This window comes from Hippocampus guttulatus, chromosome 14, assembly GCF_054856545.1.
Source record: "Hippocampus guttulatus isolate MCC_2025c chromosome 14, RoL_Hgut_1.0, whole genome shotgun sequence".
NCBI classification, from domain to species: Eukaryota; Metazoa; Chordata; class Actinopteri; order Syngnathiformes; family Syngnathidae; genus Hippocampus; species Hippocampus guttulatus.
This window is the reverse complement of record NC_141274.1, coordinates 17,377,218-17,400,884: the sequence shown is the minus strand read 5'-3', so window position 1 is coordinate 17,400,884 and position 23,667 is coordinate 17,377,218. Positions and strand designations below refer to the sequence as shown.

The 23,667-nt window shown below is 43.0% G+C and overlaps 1 protein-coding gene across 3 annotated transcripts in view; it reads left to right on the top strand.

Moving 5' to 3' along the window:
• LOC147195556 (phospholipid phosphatase-related protein type 4-like) overlaps positions 1-22,139 on the top strand; it is a 95,868-nt gene extending 73,729 nt beyond the window's left edge. For 2 of the 3 annotated variants that reach the window (XM_086129567.1, XM_086129568.1), the window contains exons 9-11: positions 2,615-3,215; positions 8,552-8,699; positions 17,253-22,139. In XM_086129567.1, the coding sequence (XP_085985693.1) occupies positions 2,615-3,215; positions 8,552-8,699; positions 17,253-18,019 (1,516 nt within the window). In that variant the 3' untranslated portion in view covers positions 18,020-22,139. Of the gene's footprint in view, positions 1-2,614; positions 3,216-8,551; positions 8,700-15,158; positions 15,254-15,361; positions 17,222-17,252 lie in introns of those variants that run through there. The other variant, XM_086129569.1, reaches the window with a different exon arrangement.
• Positions 22,140-23,667: the final 1,528 nt, after the last annotated feature.

Here is a 23,667-nt window from a genome sequence, read left to right as displayed (position 1 = left end):
TGAACATTTTTGGGGGGGTTTAGATTTAAAATGTTAAAATAATTCCTCACCCAAAACACCTCCAAAGTAACGTTTTCCTCCGTGAACCCATCTCTCAGCATCCTTGCTCATTCCTGCTGTCTAAGCACCCAGCTCCGTCCAATCCCAAAAAAGGATTGGGTCCTCAATCTTATACAGCACATATATACTTATACGACTTCATTACTATTTGCTATTTGGTGGGTGGTGAGTGCAGTAGCCAGCTTTAGGACATCATGAAAGGGTCGCGGCAGCCTCACGAGGAGAGGCAGGTTTTAGTGAGCCAGGTGCCCTAATTCTAGGTTAGAAAAATAGCCACCAAAATAACATAGTTCATAAGAAATTACATCACAATTGTTTAATTAGGTTTAAGGCTTTTTTTTCCCAGACAATGATCTTTTGGGTGAAGAGAAAAATTCTTATGTAGCTAACTGTTTTGGCTGTCACTTCAGCCTTTGTCAGAGGTGTCACTGCTTCCTTGTTTTTAAGACGCGTCACAAGGAAGCAGAGACAGCTCTGATGAAGGCTGAAGTGACAGCTGAAACTGTCAGATAGGTATGAGTTTTTCTCTTCACGAAAAAAAACACCATTGTCTGAAAAAAAAAAGAAAGCTTAAACCTGATTTTACCAATAAGTAGGAAAGATGAGCATCGTAGCGCTAGATCGCCATTGTGCCAAGGGTACTGTCGTCACCTTGAAATAATTGGTTATTTTTAAAAAAAAATTCAGAAAACACAAAAAACGGCCTAGAATTTAATGATCTGTTTCATGAGGGAGGTAGCCAATTTTAGCAGAGGTGGCCAGCATACTGAGCAGATTTTGAAGGCAAAAAAAAAAAAAAAAGTCTAAATTTGACTTAGGCCATTATTTTAAGAGTTGGACAATATATAATAATTTATAGGGCTATAGTTAACCGTGTAAAGATGAAACTAGCATGATACAGGCCTTTTGATACCACACCCGACTTGCCCTTTCCACACTCTAAGATACACATTCGATCAATATTTTCTGGATTATACAATCATCCATCAACCTGGTCAGTGCACATGACCAAGGGAGTTTAAAATGAATAATAGCCCACTTTATGTCACGATACGAGGTGGTGGTGGACCCCAAAAAGCAGGCAGGAGGGAGGAGCAGGGTGTACTTGAAGAAGTGTAAAACAGAAAATACTAAATCCAAAAACATAGTCCTAATAACGAAACGAATCCAAAGTAGCAAACAAAAACCATGACTGAAACTCAAAACTATCAACAACAGAAACATGACAGACAAACAAACATGACAGCAGCAAAGAGCAACAAACAAACATGACAGTAGTCAACAGCAACAATGACCCGACAATGAGTGCTCGGGCTGGGAGTCCTTTTAAAGCCACTAATTATCTAACGACCAACAGGTGTGCAGCTGCAGGGAAAAGCCCCACAGTGCCACCTGTTGGTCACAAACTGAAACATGACACTTTAGTTGCTTTCTTGCAAGCTTTGGGCTGGTTTAGTGACCTGAAAGTGACATTTTCATGCCATATTTACGCTTGGTAAAGTTGAATTAAATGGAGTGAATTTGAAGCTGAAAAAACCTGAGCTGAATGTTGAAACAGAAGTTGATGTTGTAGCTGAAAGTTGTTTTCGAAGTTGAAAGTTGTAGATTGTATAAATCTGTTGAATTTTTCTATTATAAAAATGATAAATGATACATTATAAATCGGTGTTAGTAAATCAAATTAAGATCATCGTCAGATATGCTTGCATATGTATTTACTAGGTTGAGATTTGATTTGTTTTCAGTGCTGTAGTGTCATGTCTCGTCATTTATGGCAAATTATACGTTTTTAGTCCTGTCGTTGTCCATGTTGTCATATCATATTTTACATTATAGTACCGGTAATTGTTTCCTCTTATTTACATAAGGTTTGATTCCTCCCATTGTGTCTCTTCATTGTGGTGATTTTCTGTCGCATTCTTTAGTATCAATAGTCTGCATATACTCCTATCCTTTGTCAGACCGTCTTGTATCCTGCCACATTTTGAACCAGCCCATGTCTGTTAGAGTGGCCTTTTTTCATGCTACAGAGAGTCCTTAGCATTTCTTAATTTGCTTTCTTATGTCTTGTTCTTGTCCAGCCGTGGCCCAAGTACTGTTCCTATTGAATATACGCATTAACCAATTACTGTATCCTGTTCCAATTGAAAATACTCATTAGCCAATTATCCTGTTCCAATTGAAAATATGTATTAACCAATTAGCCTGTTCCAATTGAAAATACGCATAAACCAAATATCTTGTTCCAATATAAAATGGGCATAAACCAAGTGTGCATAGAATACCCGAGTTTGTTATTGTCAGTTAGCTTAAATCAAAGATGCATCGGGTGCATTTCGTGCGAAATACAGTACATGAGAGTTGTGGGGAGAAGTCCATTTCAATTTAGAAAGAGACTCGCGTTCTTAGGAAGAACATTATCGCGTATGTTCTTAGGAAGACAGTACTTGGCGAGTTCAAGAATCATACTCTGCGTTCATCATTCATCTTTAATTGCTGCTTTAGTTCCTAGTTTATACATACATGTAAAAGGTCGTTTTGCTTATGCCTCCAGGTCCCATGGTGGCTCATCATTGGAGGGATGTCGCATTCCAAGGCGTCATGCCTCTATCCATACTTCAATGGATTCAACCAGATCTAAGCAACTCCTCAGCCAGTGGAAGAATAAAAATGACAAGAGAAAGCTGTCCCTCCAGGCCATGGATGGCATAAAACCCGCTTCCTTGTCTCCTCAAAGAGATGTGCAACTCCACTACTCATCTGAATCATCTGCCATAGGTTTGAACACTGAGGTCCACAGTCTAACCCACTTCCCTTCAGCCACTGGCCAGGAAGTTGGAACCCACATCCCAACCTCTTATATAAAAATAGCTGCAAGCTGTGTTCCAATAGCCAATAAAAATACCCTGACCCAGAATGGAGGAACTAGCTTTGCCGCTGGACCAAGAATGGTTATTCAGTCACGTCCTGGATCTTCTCAATTAGTTCACATTCCTGAGGAGGAAAATTCTACTACCAAGGATCAGGAGAGTGAATCGGAAGACAGCACTTTTGATATGGTTGGATCTGCTAAACAGAAATGGATGAGAGTTGCGGAAAAGACCACGATCCCTTGCAGACCTCTCAGTGCAGGAGGTCAGCCTCGACTCATGCAGGTGATTATTGATTTTTATTCCTATTGAAACAGCTCTAATATGTTGTTTCTATCATTTTGGATATTTATTTTTTTAATACAGAGACTGTAGAGCTGTCACCAATTGGATGATAGGTAAACAAAAAGGTTGATAAAGGTTTTTCCTCACCGATACTGGTCACCGATAACTTCCAACCTCTCCAAACCAATAACAATAACTATTCTGTTCTGATTCTTTGGGAATCAAAACTGATACTCAATGGTACCAATTTCAGTACTTTTTTCTGTTATATGTGGTAGTACATGTCAAAATTTTGAACAATAAAATATACTGTACATATTTTTTAAAAATCACTTTCATTCGAGCAACATTTGAAGATAGCTTCATCAAAATTCCAAAATTATGGCGAATAAAAGTGAATTATATTGTTTCAGCATAACTGACCCTAGCACTACTTTTTTCTTTTTAAATAATACTTTCCTTCAACAAAGCAAGATACAACCTCAAAAAAGGTATTTGATAGTTACTAACCATTTATTTTCACATACAATGATTGAACTGAACTATGTGAGTTAGTGAGTTGAGTGTCTGCATAAAACCCCCTGTATAGCAGGGGTCCATCACCCGAATCATCACCAACTCAAGTGGTGGGCTAAATCTCCGTTCGCATTTGCCAAGCCTGCGCCTTTTTAAGGTCGCCCAGCTGGTAGAGGAAACATAGACAAAAACAAAATCCATAAGAAAAATATGTATTTAATAACAAAAGCGCATCAACAGAATATAAACAGAAATCGCTGGTCAAAAAGAACAAGGAAAAATAATACATTGACAAAAAAACCCTTGCAAAGGCAAGGAAATCTGAGTACCGTATTTTCACGACCATTCGGCGCACCGTGTTGTTGGGCGCAGTCTCAGTAAGGGGTGCTATTTCTGTATTTGACACATACACAAAACGCACTGTATTATTGGGCGCAGCCAGGCATGGTAAAACATACGCCAGCTTAAACATACGGCATGCATGCACGCACGCTAAAAACACGTTTTTAAAAAGGCAACAGAAGCAAAACCGAGTTCGGTTGTACTTTATTTAGCCATTTTACAATGTACTCACGTTTTTCTCTTCGCCTCCTACATGCTCACCCTTCACTCACTGGCGACAGGTACCTGCTAGGGGCGTGCCTTTAGCGTCCTCTTACACGCCCACCCTTCACCTCATTGGCGACTGGCACCTGCTAGGGACGTGCCTTTAGCGTCCTCTTACACGCCCACCCTTCACCTCATTGGCGACTGGTACCTGCTAGGGACGTGCCTTTAGCGTCCTCTTACACGCCCACCCTTCACTCATTGGCGGACTTCCGCATGCCTGTCGTCACTCACTCCGCCTTTGTCACGTATCAAGGTGGTGGTGGACCCCAAAAAGCAGGCAGGAGGGAGGAGCAGGGTGTATTTGAAGAATTGTATTTAAAACAAAGAAAACTACATCCAAAACAAACAAAGTCCAAAGTATCAAACAAAAACCATGACTAAAGCTAAAACATAACAATGAACTAAACATAACCGAAGCCAAGAGCAAACAGCAACACACATGACAGTAGCAATAAGCAAACAATGACCCGACAGAGTGTTCGGGCAGGATTCCTTTTATACAACTAATTACCAAATGACCAACAGGTGTGCAGCTGCCGGGGGAGCCCTACAGTGCCACCTGTTGGTCCCTAAACCGAATCATGACAGCCTTTCTCTATATAAACAGCGTGTCGGCCAGAGGTGCTCTCAGTCAGGCTTTGGAAATCGGCGCATACACTAGACGCTCCGCATTATAAGGCGTCCTTTCCATTTTGGAGAAAATTTAAGACTTTTAATGGCGCCTTATAGTCGTGAAAATACGGTATGTAAACAAAATCACGAGACGAAACAAAAACATGAGCAAGATCAAAGACAAAATAAGATACATGTAAATACTTACAAGGCGAGAGACTCGAGAGCAAAACAATGATGAGATCAAGAGGTCTAGAAAACAACACTTGAGCAAGAGCAGCAACAAGGTCAATAATCCGACGAAGACTTAGCGCTTGGGGATTCCTTAAACAATTGTCATAAATTGATGATCAAATTGGCAGCAGAAGTGCATGCTGGAGGGAAAGCCCTCCACCGCCACCTGCTGGAGACACACAAGAACAAGATCCTGACCTCATCGGCCAATTGTATTGTAATAGTCTCAAGCGAGTGTTACCTGTACCTGTCTAAGCTGTCCTACATGCACTACACCACTGCTGCAAGGTTAATTCCACCTTTAATCTTAGTTTCATGCCGTGAGCTTGGAATCAGAAGACTCTATCGAGGAGGCTTTTAAAATGTCATAAAATTCTGAAACAATGCCCTTTCCAAAAGGAGTCCTTGTCATCATTTCCTCAAGCCTGGTTAGGGGCGGCGAAGACCTGTAATTTATTTAATTAATTTATTTATTTTGCTCAATGAAACTCCTTAACTGAAGATATTTGAAAAAATGTTTCAGAGGAATATCATATTTCCTCATCAACTCCTGAATTTGATAAGCTCTTTCTAGAGTCAAACTTGTATTTGGGAGAGCAATGCCGGCATCCACGTCTTGAGGAAAGCGCAGGCGTTGGTGTCCTCTGCACCTTCTGGGAGGTTTACTAGCCTAATATTTGACCTTGGGTTACTGTTTAGGGAGTTAATGGCTAGAGGGAAGAAGCTGTTTAAGTGTCTGCTGGATTTGGTGCGCATGGATCGGTTGCGCCTGCCTGAGGGGAGTAGCTGGAAAAGGTGGTCGGCAGGGTGCGAGGGGTCCAGTAGGATTTTCCGTGCCCTTGTCTTGGTTCTTGCAGTGTGCAAGTCCTCAAGAGTTGGTAGGGCGGTGCCAATGATTTTTTCCGCCGTCCTAACTGGCCGTTGAAGTCGGATTTTGTCCTTTTTTGTGGCGGGCCCAAACCAAACCGTGATGGAAGAACACAGGATTGATTCGATGACTGCCGTGTAGAATTGTCGTAGCACCTCCTGTGGCAGGCCATGCTTCCTCAGCAGCCTCAGGAAGTACATCCTCTGCTGGGCCCTTTTCAGGATGGAGTTGGTGTTGACCTCCCACTTCATGTCCTGGGAGACTGTGATTCCCAGGAACTTGAAGGTCTCGACGGTTGACACAGGGCACGATCATCTCTCCGTCTTGAGCGTGTTCAGCTCTAGGTTGTTTCGGCTGCATCAAGGTCGTTGAGCTTTTCCTCCTTTACCTTGTTCTTATTTTCAAGGCTGGGAACCGTAGCCACAAGGCTATCCATTGTGCTCTCTGCCTCGGAGATGCAAACCTTTGTGCCCTAAGTCATTCAGAGGATTCACCACTTTCTTTACACACTCCTTCAATCACCGTCAAAACTCTGTCAATTCTCCGTCAAATCGCCGTCAAATCTCCTGCAAAAATCTGCTCTTAATTCTTTGATGGCCTCAAGAATGGGCTGGGGATTATCATTTTCATCAGAGCTCTGGTGTGATGTGTCATCACAGACCCTCTTCCTTCTGTGCTTTTATTTTGGAGAGCCCATTTCCAGGGACCCTCTGCGTCTTTTTCCCTTTAATTACCAGGCTGGGCCGGAGGGTGCTCCCACGCCTGTAGCTGATCAGCAATCACCTCCTGCGTATAAGAGTTCTGGGGTTCTGCAAGCGGGTGCCAGATGATTCTTGCATTATGAGTGGTATTGCTACTGCACACGCTTGCCAATTTTGTATTTTTTGGGCATACTCAATTGTTCTTGTCTTGTTCCAGTGCCTACCTGCCTCGCTGCCTAGCCTGGCTCCACATTTTCCTCCTCTGCACCCATCCTTCCCCCATCTCCTTCGCTTTTGGATCCTCTGCCACCATTACCTTTGCTACCCCTAACATCCGGCTAACTTCAACCTCTGCCATTAGGGTAGAATTCGATGTAACCTCACGCAGTCTTGTTTGTGGGAATTCAATTTTTGATTGTGATGATTACCCTTGTCCTTTAAACTGCTTGCCCAGCGCAGATCCCATCAGAGTATTTTAGTGACCCTCCAGTTCATTTCAAGTGTTCACTTGTTCAATTTATTGTAGAAGATTTTGTAAAATATTAAAGAGGAGCAGGACACTCAACCTGTTAGCACGCCATCAAACTGGGAGCCTGTTTCACATATTTGTGTTTATTTTTCAATATATTTTTTAATGTATTTATTGATTTATTCTTTTACTCAAGATGGCACCATAGTTGGCCGTTGTCCTCAAGTAGTCGTCAGGAGCTCTGCAGTTTTGTTTTGTTTTTTTTGTCATTTGTTTTACTATATGGTCTTTGTTGTACTTCGTGGGGAACCATTATGGGCTGTTCTCAGCATTTTGGCCATGATCAAAGGAGAGAGGTCTGTGCTTGATGGTTGTGCCTTCTTGGCACCATGTCTGTGCCAGCACTGATTTAGATGGGGGAAATGTCGGCGCTATTTGATTGTTGCCACTTGACAGCCAAGGGGCGCTTGTGTTTTGGGTTTTTTTTGTGCCTGTGGTGAGCAACATTTTTCACAGCCCTGTTTTGCTCGGAGGAGATCTCGGCATTGTTGAAAGAGTCTGTGTTAGTGCGGCTGGATGGATGGCTGGTGGAGCTGAGGATGAGGAGAGAAGAGCATTGGCATGGAGCGTGGCTATGAATTTGGATTTGAGTGTTGGCGCTTGGAATTGAAGCGGATTTACGAAGGTGCGACAGGAGACCTCTTGTTTTTTTTCAATGAACGCTACAGCTTCTTGTTAACTTTCAAATTTAGCCTGTCGCAAATGTGTGTGACGTCATGCATGCTGAAATCATGACGTCTCTGAACCATTGGTGAAAAGAAACTTTCATTGTCTCCTCTTTCATCTATACTGTAACCGCTTCTAACAACATGGTGTATGTAGGAAGAGTTGTTACGATTGTATTATCATCAATGTTTTATGTTGTACACTGTGTTGTGTTGTATTAGCTGTTATAAAAGTACTATTTAAATCAAGATGTATATATTTTTTTGTTTATTTGGGGGGGTTCTTTTCCCCCATTTTTCGTCGTTTTTCATGGACAACACTTATTCATTCATGTTTATGAAGTGTATTTTAAGTTAGGACTCTAAAAAAAACTTTGCTCCTCCAATGCTTTCAATGGCTGTCAATTACACATGGATTATTGCTATTCATGGGCCGCCCCAAATAGCAGGGGTCCTCTGTAAATTATTTTCTGACACTGAAAACCAAGTGAGCATTGAAACACTGAATCTTCGTTGTAAATGTGGAGGTGTGCTCAGTGGATTTTGACTTTCCCTTAGTAAACTAACATGAGGTCACTTTTTACTGTAATCTGTCTTTCTAGGTCATTGCCTTTTCAAAACAGCAGGGTTTGCGCAACTCTCGATCAGAGGATGGTGGCAGCACTGTCAGCTGCTCTGGATCAATTCGATATAGAACCCTTATGGACCAAGACCCATCACCACCTGCCTCCACGACTGGTGCAATGGAAGGTATGGAATGCTCAAAAATTCGAATCATACCATGTCTCTATCAGATTCATTACTGCACACTCACATATACTGTAAAGTTAAGCAGGACTTGACAAGGTTCGGGAACGAACCAAAGGGTGTTTGGATCCCACAAATGTCGGCAGAGTTAAAACGCGTAACAAAAATGTTTATGTAGCGTTCTCAGGATGCGGCATGAGTGACGACACGAAGTCCAATTGAGATACAGGGTTTAATTCCTGGCAACCCGTGAGAACTGGTCCCACGAACATGAAACATCCAAACAAGTGGCATTACAAACCAAATAAAATACAAAACCATGAAGACAATTGATTTAACATAAAATACACACAAACCTCGTGGGTTCACACCCATAAAGGGCTAAATCTTTGCCGAAATTCTTGCTTCGTATAATTGGCTCTCGGCACTTTCTTTGTCGAACAAAATGGCTCTACAGCGCTCACAAAACATATCCTTTAATGTCCATCCATCCATCTTCTACCGCTTATCCGGGGTCAGGTCGCGGGGGCAGCAGCTTGAACAGGGAAGCCCAGACTTCCCTCTCCCCAGCCACTTCTTCTAGCTCTTCCCAGGGGATCCCTAGGCGTTCCGAGGCCAGCTGGGTGACATAGTCTCTCCAGCTATCCTTTAATGTGCGCTAGTAAATGTGCTCGGCAACTAGGGTCGGATGGAACCTTTCTACCAATAATTTGTTCTGGCCAACAATCGCCACTAGATGGCATCAGAACACCAAAGGTGAAACTGCTTAATAGGAAATATAGACAGTAACAATTTGTTCGTCCTTCATTTTCTATAAAGTACAAAAATAAATCCCTGGCAACAAAGAGGCAGGAAAAGTACGACATGAACAAAATGCGCCTGCAAAAGGCAAGGCAAAAGAAGAATCCGAGATTAACTAATAAACAAAATGGCAAGAATTCCAATACACGGAACTAAATCAAGAGAGAAAGAATCATTTACATAACGCGAATCTAAGCGGGCAAGAATGACTATGACCATGGGCGTGAGGTCTAGAAAATATCACGAGGCAAAACAGCGAGCAAGGTCAATCATCCGAAAAAGCATGGTGGTTAATACCATGATTACAACAAGGAACAGGTGCGCCGCTGGAGGAAACGCCCTGCCCTCCCAGTCGGAGCTGAAACAAAAGCAAAAGACAGGAACGAACCATGACAGGACTAAACTATCAAACAGCAAACCAAAACTGACTCTACTTGTCACGTTGCGCCCGAAGCGACAGAGTAATCACTTCGTGCGCAACACACTGGGAATAAATGGATCACCGAAATAGCAGGCAAAGGAAAGGAACTTTGTCACAGAAATAATATTTATTACAACCCCGTCAAAACGGAAAACAGAAAGCGCTGGTTAAAAACGAAAACCAGGAAATAATAACGAGACAACAGAAAACGCGTTAAAAAGATTAAGCAAATACTATAATTACACACGAGATATCCAGGGATGCAACGATTTTCAATAGTCTTAACGTAATGTTCGATCGAGAAGGTATAGGCAACAGCAATGGCACGGCGTGGAATACTCCGGCAGTGAGTCGACTGCCGGAGCGCCTAAATATAGCAGGTGTAATCACCAGCAAATGGGTGGCAGGTGTGCAGGCGGCAAGCAAGAACGCCTGCCCCCTGCTGTCAAATACGGAACGTGACAGTACTCAACACAGTTTGGTCAAGAGGTAATGTACTGAATAACATTCAATACAGGTGCAACACAGGTGGACAAAAAAAAGTTTCACAAAAAGATATTCAGCAACATTCAAGCGAACTAATTTTTTGTGTAGTAACTTTCATCCATCCATGATCCAAACCGCTTATCCTCACGAGGGTTGCAAGCTTGCCGGAGCCTATCCCAGCCATCTTGGGGTAGTAGACCCTAAACTGGTTGCCAGCCAATCGCAGGATGCACATAGACGACCATTCATACTCACAATCACACCAAGCTTCAATTAACCTATCATGCATATTTTTGGAAAGTGAGAGGAGAAAACCCACGCAGTTTCACACCGGAAGGCCAGGGCTCGGAATCAAACACCAAACCTCTGCAAACCTCTGTAAAGCGGATGTGCTAACCAGTTGACAACCATGCCACCTTAGTACTGTGTACTAAAGGAAAGATAATAATTATGATTATTTTTACACTTAAACAGCTTCACAACATGCATACAAAGATATTAAGTGTAAAACTGCGAAAAAATTACCAACGGATGACATTAGAGGGACTGGTTGTAGCCATTCTTTATAGTGACATTATTGAGAGGATTGTAGTCAATACATGGTCGTGCCTATAAAGAAGAATCCAGCTCTAACAGGGGACGATGATGGCCGGATGAGTCCCTCATTCAGTGGTGACTCGATGTCTTTCTGGCCTGGTGTTCGGAGCCACTGAGTAGAGTCGCCAATTGGGAATGGTGGATCCAGGAATGAAATGCATTGCATAGTCGATGTGGTGGGAGTGACATGGCCTTGACTTTATTAAAAACCTCTTTGAGATGGTGGTAGCTGGTTGGCACTGATGGTAATAATGGTGGTAGCCCCCCCTGAGTCTTGCAAGTGTCTTGCAGACACTTGCTTCCACAATCCTCTCCCTACCCCAGAATCTTGTCGGTAGGCCAGTCTGCTTTTGGGTTGTGGCTTCTGAGCCACGGATACCCCAGCACCAGAGTGTGTGCTGTTGAATAATAAAGGCAAAAGCTTATCATATCACTCATTGTCTATGGCAGGGGTGCCCATTACGTCGATCCTGATCGACTGCTATATCTAGGACTCGTCCCAATTAGATCCGAAAGGTGTAGAGGAGAAAAAAAAACAAAAACATTTGTGTGTCTTTGTACATGTTAGTAATATATTTTTGTGTTAATGTACACTGCACCCTAATCCTCCTATCAGTCTCATTTCCCCCCAAAAATATTTTTAAAATAAAATAAAGCGGGTAAATCTTTAACGTACGGTGGCGCGTGAACTACGTCAGCGGAAGTTGTTAGTGCTCAGCAGTCTGCAATTGCAGCTTGTGATCAGAGCTGTTGCACTATATCTTTGATCGTCATTATTCTCATTCAGAGTTTGCTTTGTGTACAATTCACCGAGGGCACGGGCAACGGGCAAAGAATAGGAATCTAGAGCACTTTAAAACGGTACGTGTGAGCTACGATAGTCAACAGGCTGCAAAAGTGCATCGCTTGCTTCTGTGTTTGGCTTCTCATCGCGCGCGCCTGTGTGCGTTTGTGTGTGTGTGTGTGCGGGTGTGCGTGCGCGGTAAGCGGTAAGCGGCGATCCCGGGAGGTTGGTTGAACGAAAAGTCGATCTTTGATCCAAAAAGTTTGGGCACCCCTGGTCTATGGTATCGGCTATGGGTTCAGTGATATGCGTTATGGTGAATAAAATATCACCTTTAAGGGCACTAGCCTTGTTGGGTGGTATGATGACTTCTTGGCAAGAATCGAGTCCATCAAGATCTCATCAGCCCCAGGGTCAATTAAAACCTTAATTTCCATGATGGTGGCTTGGTGTCTTACCTTGACAGTATTAAAACTGGTGGAGATGGATGCCTCTAATGAGGGAATCGGGGCGATTCTGTCTCAGCGGTCTGAGATAGATGGCAAGATGCATCCCTGCGCCTTCCTGTCTCGCAGTCTGAGTTCCGCAGAGACGTAGGCAACCGGGACCTGCTGGCTGTTAAGGTTGCCTTAGAGTAGCGGGTTCGATCAGGCCCGCGGGATGATTTAAAAATGAAAAAATGCATAAAATGACACGGAATGAATATTTTTAATAAGATGCAATCCATGTATTATCCACTAGGGGGCACACTGTTTTCTCTTTAGTTTGTAAAGTGTGGGCCGGGGTTACATTTAGATTTCATATGCACGTGCAAATGGTTTAAAAAATCCTTTCTTTATGAATCTCGTTTAATCCTAAAATGCATGACTGTATTTTTAAATACTTATTGTTCAAATTTTGTGCCTTTGTACAATCAGTGGGATCAGTTGCACTGCATATATGTGAATGATAAAAGTAAATTGCACATTTTATCGAAAGAAATCTAAGGTGCAGCCATCTCGTTAACTCTGCATCCCACGTCCGAGACGCATAATTTTCCAGCCAGACGCACAGTTCCAAATAATGTGCGTTTTTGGGACGCAAGGAAATTTCTCAGTCAACGATCGCAGTTTGATCATCGCCGCAATTGTTGTTTTGATCTTGCATTAAGTAATCTCGCGTGATGAGATTTCCGTTCTCTTGAGACGAGATTGGCGAGCTTGGCCTTCACCCCGTGGAAAGCAGACGATTGCCAAGTCGTGTAACGTTAAAACAAGTGTTGCAAACAAGTGTTGTGAAAATTTATTGCGCAGACATCACAGAGGAAGCAGTTAAAGTTGGATAGTTTTTTGCGATAATAATCTTCTATGCCTGAATTAATTAAATTATTGCAGCATTTGTTTATAAGAAATAAACCTATTATCGATGTATATTGTTGTTGTTTGTGTTATTATCATATGCAATTGAATAAGCATACCATTTCAGAATTCGAAATTTGGGGCTCTCTCAATGCATAATGGGACTCAACCTTTTCTGATTAGCAAGTCCCTGGGACTTGCAGGGCTCAAACTGTAAAATTATGACTGAAGGTGTTTTATGAAATGTTAGGTAAATGAAATGTAGGTACATTTCAACATTTTCCTCATGTTCTTGTGCTTCGCTATATCAAAACAAAGGAAATACATGATATTTTGGTTATTTATAGCGGAGTATGGTATAATTTTAATGGTCTGGCCCACTTGACATCGACCGAGGCCGTATGCGACCCACAATATGAAATGAGTTTGACACCCCTGCCTTAGAGGAATGGAGACACTGGTTGGAGGGCGCGCAAGTTCCATTCATTGTGTGGACAGATCACAAAAAACTTGAGTACATCAAAGAGGCCAAGAAACTAAATTCCTGCCAAATTAATCCTTTGACACTCTCTGACAGGCCAGGGTCTCACAATGTGAAACCGGATGCCCTGTCTCACATTTACGTCCCTGAGCCCTGAAGCCAAAGAACCAGAATCCATTCTTCCACTGAACTGGGTGGTCGGAGTGGTCACTTGGCAGATTGAAGAAGAGGTGAAGGAAGGAAATGGTGAGACGCCCCCACATAGCGGGATCGCAGAGATTTATTTTTTTTTGTTCCTGTTGATCTATGGCCATGGGTGATCTATAGATTAGTTTCATGTGACGTATGCATACATTAAGTCTGGCTGCGCGCGCATCTTGGAGGCAGAAAACACACGCTTGTGAGTCGTAATAGTCTCGTGCCGTGGGTTGTCAGAATGGAAAGAGCACACACAGAGAAACGGGGCTGTGCACGGGCCGCGGCTGCGGGAACAGCCGCCCTGCCGCCCGCCCCTCGCCGCCGCCGGAGGAGTGTGGGCGTGGAGCCCCGGTGCTGGGGGTGGCCACCCAGCCCCAGTACCGGCCGCTTCGCCCGCTCCCCGCCGGGTGTCCACGCCGGCCCCGCACGAAGGCGGGTTGGTGCAAGGGTGTCAGGTTTCGGCGGGCTGCGGCGGAGACTCGGGACGCCCGCCGGGCCTCGCGCTTTTCCCCCCCTCCAGGGGGGAGGGCCGGGGGTGGTGGCATGGGGTGCATCTCTCTGTTGGGTCGCCTCGGCCGGTGCCTAGCAGCTGGCAGGGTGATAGGTTGACAGAATCCGACTATCCATCCATCCATCCATTTTCCGAACCGCTTGATCCTCACTAGGGTCGCGGGGGGTGCTGGAGCCTATCCCAGCCGTCTCCGGGCAGTAGGCGGGGGACACCCTGAATCAGTTGCCAGCCAATCGCAGGGCACACAGAGACGAACAACCATCCACGCCCACACTCACACCTAGGGACAATTTAGAGCGCCCAATCAGCCCGACATGCATGTCTTTGGAATGTGGGAGGAAACCGGAGCACCCGGAGAAAACCCACGCAGGCCCGGGGAGAACATGCAAACTCCACACAGGGAGGCCGGAGCTGGAATCGAACCCGGTACCTCTGCACTGTGAAGCCGACGTGCTAACCACTGGACTACCGGGCCGCCAGAATCCGACTATTTAATTAAAACAAAGCATCGCAAAGTCCCACGGGGGGTGATGACACAATGTGATTTATGCCCAGTGCTCCGTGTCAAAGTGAAGAAATTCAACATAAGAGGCAATTAAGAATGCTCATATTAGCAAACAACAGTGATGTCATTAAGATACGCGTGCATCTTGGAGGCAATGTTTGCAAACATTGAAACTCATCTATTGGACTCATACCTCGCTGCTCACCTGGCGTCCAGGGATCTAACAGTGTTTGTTATAGCACAGTCGGTTATATACGGTTCTGGTGGCCCTCCATGGAGGAGCTGGTCTGGGGATACAATAAACCATGTCTAGTCTGTGCTCACAACAAGACATCCACCAGGTCTCGCATGGGGCTCCTGCAACCTCTGCCCATCTCTTCGAGACCATGGTCGAATATATCATTGGACTTTGTCACAGGACTTCCGATGTCAGGAGGTAACACCACAGTATTACTTATTTTTCTAAGATGGCACATATCATTGCTCTACCCAAGCAACCCTCAGCTATCGTGACTGCTCAAATAATTTTGGAAAATATTTTCAGGATCCATGGATTTCCAAAGGACATTGTGTCAGAACGGGGGCCCCAGTTCATCTCCAGGTTCTGGAGGGAGTTCTGCCGACTCATGGGTGCCAAAGCAACCCTGACATCAGGATATCATCCAGAAGCCAAAGGCCAGCCTGAGTGCCTCAACCAACAGCTGCAAGCCAGTCTTCAATGGGTTGTGTCCCAGAACTCAACTTCATGGAGTACCCACCGGATCTGGGTTGAATGTGCCTACAATTCACTGCCCACTTCTGCTACAGGTTTCTCCCCCTTCAAATGTGTCTATAGCTACCGACCTCCAGTGTTTGCTGATTCAGAACCCAAGGTTTCAGTTCCCCATGCCTTGGGACGCTGCTGCCGCCATATCTGGGTCTCTGCCCATCAAGTAATCATTCGGAAGAGGGACAGAGTAAAGAGAGCTGCACACCGTCTACATCGTCCTGCACCTGAGTAGAGACCCGGGCACCGGATCGGTAGGGCAGAGGATGCGACCTGCCGGTTGTGCACGGAGGAGGACGAGACGTCTGAGCACCTCTGGCTCCGGTGCCCGGCCTTCCTGGCCGAACGCCGGCGCTACGGACTCGGCCAGACTCTAGATGAACTTGCACGTCTCCCACGGGCATCGCTGGCGCTTCTGCGGACTATCCTCAGGCGCTATACAACAACAACAACAACCCAGGCACTGAGTGTGGCTGTCTGCTCAAGATGTCCACCTCTCGGTTCCCTCCAAGAAACTGGCTCCAAGGTTTGTTGGTCTCTTCCCGATTGACAAGGTCATTGGCCCAGCTGCTGTTCATCTCCGTCTGCCAAGGTCCATTCATGTCCACTCCACATTCCATGTCAGCAAGGTCAAGTCCACAGCAGGGAGTCCATGGTTCTGGCTACCAGACCCTCACTGCCGCTGGAAGTAAAGGATGGTGGTCTGCTGTACAAGATCAGGAAACTGCTACCGGTTCGCAACAAAGGTCAGGGCAAGCAGTTTCTTGTGGACTTGGAGGGACATGGGCCAGAGTAGAGAGAGTGGATCCCACAGAGTCACATAGATGACCCTTCCCCGATTCAGGACTCATCAGGGACCACCCAGAAATACCTGGGCCTTCAGGTGTCTGTCCTGGCCGGTTGTTTGTGTTTGTCTGGTCACTTACTGAATGACTCTTCTCTTGTTTCTCCTCTTGTTTTAGGTCACTTGCCCTTCCTTTTGTAACATTCTAATTGTCAGCCCAACCCTGATTATTTCCACCTGTTGGCCCTTACTTTGTGTATAACCGGTCCTTGTCTGCCTTTGTCCTTTGCCAGTGTGTGTCCTCCTTGTGTGTGCACTCTAGCTTCTTGTCACAGATCTGACAAGTCCTTGCCTATTTTGAGTTTTCTCCCACTGAGCCTCAAATAAATCTCTCTTTTTTATTCTGAACCTTGCAACTGTGTCTTGTGTCCAAGCCTGGTATTGACAGGAGGTGACTATTTACAGGAACAAAACAAAGAGGTACTTCTGTGTTGAGCAGACTTATCAGTCAAGGTAATCTCCCTGGGTTTTCTTCATGTATTCTGGCTTCCTTCCACATTCTAAAATTTGCATGGGAGATTAAATGAACATGAAAAATTTGATGTATTTAAGGACAAATTGTTGTGTGCTTGTTTGTAACCAAAAATGGACCGGTATGCAAAAGTTACAGATAAGGACAAAGTCTAAGATGCATCTACTGAAAGTGGCATACATAGTCATCTGAGACTAAGGCCAAACACCGCAGACAAAGGGAAAAGATGATGATTTGTTTTTATACTCCCGTAACACACACACACGCGCGCACACACACACACACACTCAATTGCCAAATGTTCTTTAAAGGCTCTAATGATTTTTTTTCCCCTAATTTTCTTTCATTTTAAGGCAAAGGTTTGGAACGGACCGGCAGTATAGTCCGGGTTGAAGCCCACCCAGAGTCAAATAAACCTGTGATGAAACCTCTGAGCACTGATGGAAGCGGCTCTTGGCGTTGGAATCCACCAGAAAAGCGACCATCCATACGACAGCCAGCCTTTAACATCAATGATTTCAACAGAAATACGGACACCTGTGATGTTATGCAGGATGCCGGGTCACTGGATGGGCGGCAGAGTGTTACAGGGACCAAATCAGACAGCAAAGTTGAAGAGGGTCTACACATCACTTACCCACATGTAGGATATCAGTCACATTCTAATTTTCAGGATCCCAACGCTACCAAACCTCTCACTCCGAGCGCCATATTTGCTCCTCCTTTCCATCATCACCCTCAGTCTATCACTACCATTCGAGTCACCCCTGTGGAAGCGACTGGTGCCAGTACTGATGGCAGCTCTGACAGCCAGTCGGCTGCATCTTCGAGCCGGGAGTCCACATTGAGGAGAAAAAGTGACACCCCTATTCACTTTACTCAAGATTCAGGGCTTATCACTGATCACATTCTCCATGAGAAAAGTGAACTCTTCAAAAGTGAAAGCAGCAATTTTTTCAAAGAAAACCTGAAAGGTTTTCAAAATAACCCCATCCAGTCTGACAGGCATTTACAAAGAATGTTTGGCCGTCCAGGCCCACACCCTCCACCTACTTTACCCCGTCCCCATATGAATCACTCTCCACCTCCAACTCTGGGGTTGGCTGTTAAGGAATCTTAATGTGAAGTCCATCCATTAAAACATTATAAAATGTGGTCCTGTATCACCAACAGAGATATTATTTTCAGGGAGATATTACAGTACGTACATTCAAGAGATAAGGTGAATCTTTCGGCATAAGGACTTCTAATTCAAATAGAAGCTTACTTTAATTTTTATTTTTTGGCAACATTGTCTCCCAGCACTGTCACACACTTTTCCCATCTGTGCACAAGCTTCCATATTCCCTCAGCGTAAAAATCTTTGGACTGATGTCTCAGCCAGTTGCTCACAACACTTTTGACTTCATTGTCACTTTCAAACTTGGTGCGTCTTGTGAACGCAACACCGAACAGGTGAAAGCCTAGAGGGGCAAGATCTGGGCTGGAAGTGGGATGAGGGAGGAGTTCCTAGCCCAGCTCGTTGATGGTCTGCACCGTTTGGGCTGCTGTGTGAGGCCTTGCGTTGTCATGATGCAAGATGACTTCTTCTGACTGATGACCCCTGCGTTTGCTTTTTGTCTTTCTTGAGCTGCCTCAGCAATTCACAGTAGTTGGCACAAAGTTTGAAAGTGACGATTAAGTCAAAAGTGTTGTCAGCGATTGACTGAGACATCAGTCTAAAGATTTTTACGCTGAGAGAATATGGAGGCTTGTGCACAGATGGGAAAAGTGTGTGACAGTACTGACAGTACTGTCACACACTTTTCGAAGTCAAGTAATCAAGTCAAGTACAACTTTATTGTCAAATGTTCTGTAACATACAGCACAGATGAAATTTCTTCCCTCTCACAACATACAACAAGAGAAGCCGCTGCGGGTGCCCGCGCCACCATCAAAAGAAAAGTTAACATAAAATGACAAAATAATACAAGACAACACATTAGACACAGACAATTGTGCAATCTTAACCACTTTCCTGCATACACTTATGGGTGTCTTGAAAGGCGCTTATAAATAAAATGTATTATTATTATTTTTATTACTTTGTTGTCTGAAGCAGTTATAGATGAAAGAGGAGCGAAAAAAAGTGTCCTTTTCACCAGTGAATCAAAGACGTCCTGCTGTAATGTGCACACGTCTGCTACAAGCTCAGCTTAAAAGCAACAAGAAGCTGTAGCATCCATTAACGAAAAAGAGATTGGCTCTCTTCTCCTGTCCCATGTAAATCCGCTGCAATTCCAAGCCACGACTTCCAGTTCCACATCCGCATCGGCGCTCTGCGCTGACGCTCCTTTCTTAAAGAACGAAAAAAACAAAAAACACTGATATCTGTATTACAAGTCCTTATCCTAAAAAAAATTCTCCTTATTTATTGAATAAGATACGATTAAATAAGAAAACCTTTATTCGTCTCACAATAGAGAAATTCCCAATTTACAGTAGCAAAGTTATGAAAGGAAGAAAGTAGAAGAACAAAAAAGTATAGTAGCTGCTGTAAATAATAACATAATAAAAAATAATACAACACAACACATAAGATACAGGCAGTCATTCAGTCTTAACCACCTTTCTGCATACTCTTTGTTGTTTGAAGCAGTTGTAGATGAAAGAGGAATGACCCTCGTATTGTGCTCCATTTCCTTGTTGAAAATTCTCTTATATCACGATATGCTTCAACATGTTTACAACTAATGAATGAATTTATGTTACAAGCCATGGAGAATTTACCGAGTACCTATCGAGAACCTACTGATGACAATTGCCATCGGCAGTATTAAGCGTCTTACTTTCAACATCATGCCTCAATCTACTGGATCTATGACCAAAGCAGACGCGGCGCTTTTTCATTGTTGAACAAAAATATTGGACTGCTGAAACTGCGAAACATCTCAATGCTGTTTCATTGCCTGACCATTATCAATATCTCACCAGTTGAATTGATGTACGCACACGTTCTGCCGCTGATCAGCACAGAATAAGTCGGTAGTAGATTCCAATAGAATTGTCCTTGTTTGTTTTTACAGACATTACAAATAAAACATACTATATCCTGTTTGACTAGGGCAAACGCTTTTCAGTGGAATAGCCTCAAGAGATTTATGAATTGTGTATTACTGCATTATGATTCAATTAAATTTACTCCATAATAATCCGCTTTTATTTCATGAATACACACTCTACTGGCAACAATATACTGTCGTACAATAACAAAGATGGCACAAGGGCAATGTGGATCTTGTAATGGATTATAAATAAAATTGAGAAGAAAATAACACAACTGCACAAAAAGAGCCATAGAATTATGTGTGTGTGTGTGTGTGTGTGTGTGTTTTCACAAAATCAGGTGTATGTCATGGTCATTAGTTTTGAGTTATTGACAAAAATAGATTATTTGGTCAAAAATGTAGATTTTGAGATTTAAAAAAAAAATACTTTATTTTCATTTCCCAGTCGTGAAGGTTAAACGAGCATCCATTTCAAGTGTTCCGTTAACCTGCCATCCATGTTTTTGGAATGCGGTAGCAAACTGGAGTACCAGGAGAAAACCTACGCAGGCACAGGGAGATTATGTAAATTCCACACAGGAAGGCCGGGGCCCGGAATCGAAGCCATGACCTCTCCACTGTGAGGGGGACATGCTAACCATTTGCCCTCCTTAGATTTTAAAGATTAAAATCTCAGATGATCTTAATCACTTTTGAAATTCACTTCCGAGTGGTCTTTCAACACTTTAGGGTCAACACCTTTTTCCTGTTGCTATGGACCTTTGAAACATGTATGTGTCAAAACGTTGAAAACTTTTTATTCAAATCCCGGGATTTCAACCTGGCAACATTGAATTTGCTTTAACTTTGTCAATTTGTTTCGGTACTTACATGTATTAGACATCATTTTTTTAAGGGAATTAGGTGTAAAGTTGGAACACGTGAGAATCTTGATTTTCATTTTTGAGACATAAGCCTGATTTTGTGAAAACACATCACATATGCTGTACAGAGAGAGAGAGAGAGAGAGATTAGAGAGAGAGAGAGAGAGGGAGAGCAAAAGAGTCATACTGAATTTGCGCGTATCACATAGAATACATGAATATAATGGTTTAAAGAATACTATTAAACTCCAAAATGAAGTATGTGTTTCAAATACTTCAAATGATTGATACTATAATTTTAATAACAAACACACTCACTGCATACTCATAATCAACAGCACTCCCGAATTATATTAAATTGCAAAATATTATTTTTTAATTTTGATATGATGCACTATGTTGCCTGAACAGTGCAAAAATAGGTTCCTTAAAACATTTAAAATAAAATTAATATCTAATGGTTACCGATCACGATGTTGTTGTTTTACTATACCAATGAAATGTGATTTTTTTTTTTGGGCCAAATAATTTTTGACTTGTGAATCTAAATGGCTTGCGTAATATACTGTGATTTTGTGTTGTGCAAGTAGATGCAAATATATATTTAGCCCAGTGGGGTGTATGATAAAATATTGCCACTTTAAATATTTTGCTTTTTTAAAAGTTTATTTTAAATGACTAAAAGTGTAATGTGGCTATGCGCTCATGTATTTTTGATTGGGCTTTTGTCAGCAACCTACCTGTGAAATTGCAGCATTTGATTCCCAACAATAGCTTGATTTTGAAGTGAAAAGGTGTACATTGGACATGTCTAACTTTTTTGGGGAACAAGACATTTTGAAAATATGTGTACATGACAAGCTCTGTTGAAATGTATCCATTTTTGATGAATTTTTACACAAAGGTGTTAGGCAATGAGAAAGAGCAGACATATGGAAATTATTGCATCAGCAATGACATTGTGAAAAGCTGGAAAGTGTGCTTGGATGTTTTTGGAAGTGCGGAGTGGCTAAACTGATGGAGGCCAATGGAAAAATTGGTTCTCCTGCTTTGTTTTAAAACAGAACTGAGTTGGACTTCTTCAAATAACTCAGATTTATTGTCATTATTTTAAGTGTTGCCTTAATAATCTTTGTGCAGACACAAATATAGTTACACCCGCAATAGCTTTTATTGATATGATTACCAATTTATTATAGTGAATGTAAGCATCATAAGATGTGAATGCACAAAAAATGTGTGCATACAGTATTGTTGTTGGGTGTATCAATGGGCATTTTACAATTCTTGTACACATCAAATTATTGACAGTAAAAGATCTGGTTTTGTATTTTGTCTGTGAGAATATTATTTAAAAATGTACAACTTTTGAAAATTACTACAAACATGGATTCTAAATAATTATGGACATGTAAGAAAGAGAAACGGTATATGTACTTTAGTCAGAAAGCCTTTGATACTATTGTGAGCTGAATGATTTATAAACCCCAATAAACCTTTTATGACAGGTCATAAAAATAATAGAAAATCATTTTCTGGGCTAGTTGAGACATATGATGTACCCACACCCGGTTGCCTCACCGAGCTCCCACCCTTCTTCCTTTGATCCAGTCATTGAGTGGTTGCTTTTAAGTACTTTGGTTGATCTACTAAAATAAAAAGCAATAAATGAAAAAAAAAAAAGATTTGTCATGTGCCTCTGAGTTTGTTTTTTTTTTTTTGTAGAAAGTGGTGCTCCTCGCTAAAGTGTAGTTTATTTCAGTCTTTGCAATTGTACGTTGAGGTACATTGTCCCTAAACTCAACTCAACTCAACTCAACTGTATTTATAGAGCACTTTCAAACAGCCATCGCTGCATACAAAGTGCTGTACATGGAGCAATTTAACATATACAATAAACAGTAAAACAAATCGGTAATAAAGACGGTAGAAAGCACCAAACAGTAAAAGCAAGAACAAATCTAAGTCATGCTGAGTCGAATGCCAAAGAATACAAGTGAGTTTTGAGGAGGGTTTTGAAGATGGGCAGCGAGGAGACTTCATGTTCAGTGGGAGGTCATTCCAGAGAGAGGGACCAGCAACAGAAAAGGCTCGATCCCCTCTGAGCTTCAGTTTAGTTCTTGGTACTTCTAATAATGTCTGGTCCGTAGACCTGAGGCGCCGGGCAGGTGTGTAGGGGCGGATGAGCTCAGAGAGGTAAGGTGGCACGAGATCATTGAGAGATTTGAAAACAAATAAGAAGATCTTGAAAATAACTCTAAAATGTACAGGGAGCCAGTGAAGGGATGCCAGAGTAGGAGTTATGTGCTCCCTCTTACGAGTACCAGTCAAGAGGCGAGCAGCGGCATTCTGGGCCAGCTGAAGGCGCTTAATGGAGGACTGGCTGACTCCAAAGTAAAGGGCATTGCAGTAATCGAGCCGGGGTGACAAAGGCATGAATTACTGTCTCAAAGTGTTCATGAGAGAGGAGAGGTTTTATTTTGGCCAGCTGTCTAAGGTGAAAGAAGCTGGATTTAACACCGGCACCAATTTGACGATCAAGTTTGAAATCACTGTCCAGTTTAAGGCCCAAGTTTGAGACTGTTAACTTAAGATAAGGAGACAGGGGGCCCAAGTCTACAGGATGGAGTGTACAAGGGCCACAGGGACCAAACAGTATCACCTCTGTCTTCTTTTCATTGAATTTCAAGAAATTTTGTGCCATCCAGGTTTTGATTTCTTCCACGCAGGATAGAAGTGGCCTTAATGAGAAGGCGTCTTTTTTGCTCAGTGGGACATCGATCTGGCAGTCATCTGCATAGCAGTGGAAGGGAATACAGTAAACATTCTCTAGTACGGACTCGTGTTTGCGCTGTCCA